This window comes from Globicephala melas, chromosome 21 (genome assembly GCF_963455315.2).
Source record: "Globicephala melas chromosome 21, mGloMel1.2, whole genome shotgun sequence".
Lineage (NCBI taxonomy): Eukaryota > Metazoa > Chordata > Mammalia > Artiodactyla > Delphinidae > Globicephala > Globicephala melas.
In genome coordinates, this window is record NC_083334.1 from 12955703 (window position 1) to 12962469 (window position 6767).

General features: G+C 46.2%; 1 protein-coding gene across 2 annotated transcripts in view; it reads right to left on the reverse strand.

Annotated features, from left to right (window-relative positions):
- The window catches only part of CENPU (centromere protein U), a 32978-nt gene extending 26501 nt beyond the window's left edge, over positions 1–6477 (reverse strand). For both annotated transcript variants that reach the window (XM_060291359.1, XM_030831027.2), the window contains exons 1-3: positions 6139–6477; positions 3265–3313; positions 1319–1436 (exon numbers count right to left, since the gene is read on the reverse strand). In XM_060291359.1, coding sequence (XP_060147342.1) covers positions 1319–1436; positions 3265–3313; positions 6139–6170 — 199 coding nt within the window. In that variant the 5' untranslated portion in view covers positions 6171–6477. The remainder of the gene's footprint in view (positions 1–1318; positions 1437–3264; positions 3314–6138) is intronic.
- Between the last annotated feature and the right edge of the window lie 290 nt (positions 6478–6767).

Consider the following 6767-nt stretch of genomic DNA (forward strand, 5'->3'; position numbering starts at 1 on the left):
TTCTCAAGAGACATAGAAACACATGTCCATACAAAAAACTGGAACATGAATGTTCACAGCAGGATAACTCATAATGGCCACAAAGTGAAAACAGTGCAAATGTACATCAACTGATGAATGGATTAAAAAAATGAGGTCTATCCACACAATGGATTATTGAACTATAAAAATTTTTAAGAATGAAGTACTGATACTACCACATAGATGAACCTTGCAAATACTACACTAAATGAAAGCAGCAAGTCACATATGACCACATACATAGTGTATGATTCTATTTAAATGAAATGTCCAGGATAGGCAGATCCATACAGACAGGAAGTAGATTTACGGTTGCCAAGGTCTGAGAAGAAGAATAGGGAGTGACTACTCCTGGGCATGGAGTTTCTTTCTGGGGTGATTAAAACGTTCTGGAATAGAAAATGGTGATGGCTGTACAATTTTGTGACTATACTAAAAGTGAATTGTACACCTTAAAAGGGTGAATTTTATGGCAAGTGAATTACATCTCAATTTTTTTAATTTCTTTCTTTTAGATGAGTAGTTAAAACATTTTTATCAAGTCATAATAAAAGGGGTATTCTGGTAATGATTACTTTTCACCCTACAAAATGTACAATATTTTCTTTTATTAACAAAAATTAGACTAGAAATATTAGATGCCAAGTTAAAAATACGTGAGAAGTTGTATGTTTTCAAAATTCCCTTAAAACTTATTCTGGCAAAAAATGTCTGACTACTGCTGTTCTAGATGTGGGCGCACATCGCACATTCTGTATCATTTCTGGCCTCTAGAGTGGCCAGTGACACACTGACAGAAGCTGTCCCGTCTGGACAACTCACCCCTGGTCAGCAGGTACCAGTCCTGTCTTCCTAACACTCCAAGGAACACAGGTGAAGCTCTCCTGAAGCATCCTCTGCCTCAGTGTGTTTAAGAAAAGGAAAAATTATCCCTCTGCTCCTTCCTAAATTAAAGCCCCTTACCGAATGACTGCTGGAGGTATGAAGTGAGAAATATATTTTATATTCCTCTTGTTATAAAGGTCTACAACAGGTGTCCTAATGTGGCTGGCTTGTTGACAAATGCTACTAGGAGAGCTCCACTTTGACAACACTTAACAGAGTTCTTAGTTCCAACGTACCTAGAAGTGAGAAAAATTAATTCAAATTACCAAATACTCCCCAGAACATTGTATTCATGTGCAGACAACCTCGCTTTTGTATTTGAAGGCATTTGTATATGTTTATTAGTAACTAGCCTAAACGCTGTTGCCTGAACCACTTTAAAGATTTTAGGATAAAGATTTAAAATACTAACCAAAGGTTTCATAGGGTTCTTCATCTTTCTCATTTTCACCCAGCCTGCCAATGCTTGAGATCCCAGAATTATCAGGAAAATCAAATACATCGGTAGGCTTGTGCTTTTGGCCAGCTTCCTAAAAGTGAATAAAGTTCAAAGTCATTGAATTGGCCCTCCCAAAATGAACATTACAAAGCTGATTTACGTGGCAAGGATCCTCCCGCTATCACCGCTGCCTAAGAAGTGAGCCTTCACACTCTTGGGGGGCAGAGGCTCTTCTGATCATCTGAGGCAGGGGTTGGGAAGCTTTTCTATGAAGGAACAGGGGGTAAACACAGCTGACCACTGAACAACGCAGGGCTCAGCGGCGCCCACCCTCTGCGCAGCCGAAAACCCCCCGTGTGACTTTGCAGTCGGCCCTCCCGATCCGGGGTTCCACATCTGCGGTTTCAACTGCAGATAGTGTAGAACCTACTACTGAAAATAATCCGGGTAGAAGTGGACCCTCCCAGTTCAAGGGTCACCTGTATATTAGACTTTGCGGGCCTTGGGGACTGGTGCCACTACACAGCGCAGCCGTCGCAGTGTGAAAGCAGACAGTGGCAACGCAGAAAGAAGCGGCACGGCTGGGCTGCAATCCAGCTTTGTGTGGATACTGAAATTTGACTTTCATATTTTCACATGGCATGAGACACTCTTGACTTTGCTTCAGTCATTTAAAAATATAAAAACCACCCTTAGCTCGCAGGGCTTTACAAAACCAGCAGGCAGGCTAGATCCGGCCCACAGGCCACAGCCTGCCAACTCCTGAGCCCGTGTGGGCCTCGCCCCAGACACATGCCCATGAACGTTCCTAAACACAGAGGTTAAAAACTCCTGATTGCAGGAGAGAGACGAGGGCTTACAGGGCAATATACCAATAAGCCCCAGAAAGACTGCCCCTCAAATCCCAATGAAAGGTGACATACAGAAAGTGGAGAAACATCCACAGTAGCTCTGGAAAATGTGGAGGGCTGCGATTAACAGACAGGTAAATATGAGAAATCCTGGAAGATATGCAGGAGATGGAATACAACTGAGAGACAAAACAGACCCTCACAGAAATCCTGGAAGATATACAGGAGATGGAATAAAACTGAGAGACAAAACAGACACTACCACTCACAGACCCTCAGGGAAAAATGTTTCACGGAGTGTGTGTGGGTAGAACGAAGGCCAAAGAGGAGCTGACACCCTCCATCCTCCCCAAGCAGATGGGCCCGTGTAAGGCAGCTGCCTTCCCGAGGAGGGAAGAGGACCGGAAAGCTGAAGAAACCCTTCCAGAGAGGAAAAGGGCCCCCTCCAAACGGGGAGGGGGTTAGGGGAGCAGAGGGGAGAGACCGTGCAAAAGAGAAAACCAGGGGAAGGGCACAGAGCAGGGAGAGCTCCTGACGCCCGGGCACCCCCAAGCAGGCACTATCAGAGGTCGTTCATGTGAATTTCCAAGGCCAGTTGGACAAGCCGCTGGAAAATACTCTGAAGTGAGCTAGCCAGAGGGTTAAACAAATGCACCTGCCTTCCACAGACATTTACTCTAAGACTCCACCCTGAAGTAAAAATACCATGCGAATGTGAAACTAAATGGAATATTATGAAATCAAACTGTGGAAAACTGTAACAACATGGAGAAATGGCTGCAAGTGACAAAAGCAAAACACAGAACATTGTACAATTGTTCAACGATGTCGAAATGTCGAAATTATCCAAATGAAAAGGAAACCAGCCTAGGCCCAGAAAAAGATTCAAAACGTTAGCAATGGCCATTTTCTCCATTATACTGGAAAGAGTAGGAGGAAAAGGAATATGCTTTTTCAAAAGAAAACACTGAGCTTACCAAGTCTACGAAACTGAGTCTCCTATAAAACGTTATTTTGTATTGTCAATTAGGAGAAAAATTATATTAAAATATAAAAAAGATAACTTACATCTTTCGTGGAATGTGTTCTTCCTACAGTGTTCTTTGAATATCTCGTACTAGGAAACAGCAAAAACACACACAAGAGTTAGGAAATACTTAAAAATAACTTGGGGAAACACCAGAATTACACCTCATCCAAGCATTTTCTTTCCCAACTACATTCCTTGTTAGCTGCACTAACAATGTGCACATGATGAATTCAGGTAATGGCAAAATCCTTTTAGAAAGTAGAACCCATCTCTCACACACTGAGTTAAATTTTTTATAGGGCAACTCATAACACCTACGTATAAACAGCATAGCTCTGCCCTCAGGGACACAGAAAACTAACGCTGTCGTCATCCTTGTCCCTCAAGTCGCAATCAACAGCAATGGCTGGCGTTCTGCAGCAACGAGCAAGAGAGCTCTCTCTCTTTCTCAGGCACTGGACCCCCGTTCCATCCGTGCCTGGCTCTCTTACACACATTTTCTCATTTAGCTCTGAAACAGTCCTCAAGGTAGAAGTGAATCCCACGTTCCAGATGTGTATTTGCCCAAAGCCACACGTGGCCAGGAAGGAGGGAAGCCTGCGTTAGCATCTGCATCAGTTCAAACCCAGAGCTGCCCTCTTTCCGCCCTTCAGGCTCCCTCCAGTGGGCATTAGGATAAAAGGATAAAGTTGCGTACCTTCAACGGAGCTTAAAGTAAACAAGATATGACAATAGTGACCAGAAGAAAAAGTGGAAATATGTAAGGCAGGAAATAATCCCGCCAGGAACTATGCTTTGAGTATCCTCTGTGGTCCAGGCATGGTGCCAGGGCTGGGGGGATGCCCTACACCACCACGCACAGGCCCTGACTTTCAAAAGTGCCCTGCAGGCACCCATTAGCGGAGAGCAAAGTCCGTTTAGTGTCTGAACGAGTATTTCTTTGTGGAACAAGTATTTATTTGATATAATTCCAAACTTAGAGAAAAACTGAGAATACTCTAAGAAACTTCTGTATACCCTTTACCTGCTTCACCAACTGTTTACATTTTGTCTCACCTGCTTCCTGTGTGTCTGTGTATGGTAAACTGGGGACACTGCAGTGTGTCTTTCCTAAGAGGGTGTTATCTTGTGTAGTCACAGTACAACTTCCGAATCAGGAAATTTAACACTGACATCATTATCTAATCTACAGTCCATATCCAAGTTTCATCAACTGCCCCATCATGTCCTTTAAGGTTTTCCCCCAGCATTTAAAAAAAATACATACAAGAGAATATAAAACATAAGATTTCTTAAACCTTCGGTTTTATTATGTGTGTGCGTACATGCACGTTTGTGTACCCATTGTGATGTAAAACATCATTACTGTGAATTACAGTAAAAAAAAAAAAAAAAAGTTGGAAAACTGTTAGAGCAGTGGTTCTCAATCCTCAGGTATAGAATCACCTGGAGGGCTGGTAAAAACAAGACTGCTTGGCCCCAACTCCAGAGCTGCTGATTCAGGAAACCTGGGGTGGCCACTGGGAGTCTGCATGTCCAACAAGTTCCCGGTGGAACCACATTTGAAAACCACTGCTCTATTTGATTCTCAGACCCAAAAAAGAAGGTAGAGCAGATACTAGTTTTACGGCCTTTACGATTCTGGGGTTCAGAAAAGTTAAGTGACATCAGTGGTCACACAGCCAAGTGATAGGGCGAGAAACCAGATCATACAACTTCTTAACCCACTCTTTCCACCCTTTCTTGTCTTGTCTGTGCTCAAAAAAGTTGTCAAGTTCCCTCCTCACCTTAGGCTAGGAGCAAGGTGAGGCTCCCAAAAGATGGAAACCTCGGTGATAACATACGTAAAATATTTTGATGTATGCGCATTAGTGCGTTTTAGGGGGAGGGATAAACAGATTTCAGGAGTCTCAAAGGCAAAAATGTTAATATGTACGTGTATACGTGTGTGGGGGGCGGAGGGAGGGAGGGAGAGAGAAAGAGAAAAAACCCCACTGGCCTATCAGATAAAGTTTCACTCTTGTCTGCTGAGTTTCAGGCCCCTTATTCTTTCCCAACCCTCCTCCCCACTGGCCACGGGAGCCTAGTCTCGTTTACTTAACTGCCCTGCTTCGTCCTGCTCCAGCCTGGCCCCTACGCTGTTTGGCTGCCTGCACCCTCACCCGCATCTACAAATGCACCTTCTCCAGACCGCCTTCCCACGGCCCAGGTGGAACTCCTAAGGCCTTGAGTACCAGCCGGAGCGCGAAGCACGCCGAGGCCCCTCCAGCCAGGACAACACAGGGCCTTTGGATGCACTCCAGACGCCGCCAGCGAGACACGTGCCCATGAGTCCATGAAGAATAACATTTTAGAGAGCAGTTTTGTAACCTATTTTAAAATGCAAGCCCTTTTTGATTAAAAAAAAAATGCTTGACTCATCCCGGCTGGAGGCCCTCTTTAAGAAAAACAAGCGGCAGCTGGCGCCCCCGCGGCGGGAGATTTAGTTTAGCTTTACAGTCTGTGGTTTGTGTTACAAAAACAAGCAGGGTCTTGAAAATAAGAATACTGACTACCAGCCAGAGTGTAAGCGTCACTAGAACGTAATGTCTGGCAAGTAGTAGGCACTCATTATTTGTTAGTTTCAAAATATTTGGAGTCTACTTTAGGCTACACTCACCCACACAAAGTAATGCTGACACCAGCCAACGTTCTCTCCTCCCCGCCGGCCACGGTTTTAAACTGACTCCTTTAAACCTCACCGTAATCCTTCCAAGGTGGGAATATTATTATTCCCATTTTACCGACGGGGAAACCAAGGCCCTGAGAGGTTAGTCACTAGGACAAGTTGCACAGTGGCAGAGCCAGGGAGTACGAACAGCTCCGAGAGGCCTAACCCCCAGCCCGGCGCCCCGAGACGCCACAGCACTTACCCCGAGCGCCGCACTTGCCGCGGCGGGGCCATCTCAGCCTACCGCTCACTGCGCCGGCGCAGCTCCGAAGTTCCCGCCAAACCCCCCGCTGCTTCCAGCGGCCAATCCGGGCCGAGCACGCGGGCACGCCCCCTCCCGAGCTTGCTTCCTACAGGGCCAGGGCTCCTCCCCGTCCTAGAGCGCGAGAGAAAACTCGGCCTGGCACAGCGCGAAAGCGGAGCTGGAGTTTACGCCTTACAAGGAGTTCCTGACGGGAACACGAGACGCCAAAGGTTTCCCGGGTTTTCCCTCACCCCACGTCCGCCGCGCACGTTTTCCGCGCTCCTCAGCCGCCAGGGCCCGCCCCAGGGGGCGAGGAAGGGGAGGAGCGAGTGCCGGAAAGTCGGAGGGCGCTCTCCCGCGAGGGGCGGATCCAAACCCAGGGCGGGGCGCGCTGGGTGCTTAGGCGCCTGCGCAGTTGTCTAGCGTAATGCATTGGAAATAGGCTTTGACTTTTACCCTGCTGCTGCCCTGAAGCAGTGGTGTGAGCTTGGCTTATTATTTCTACCCCAGTTTCTTCATTCGTAAATGGGGAGGGCCCCTTTTAATATTCTCTGATTCTTTGCTTTGTGTTTAAAAATGTACTATCC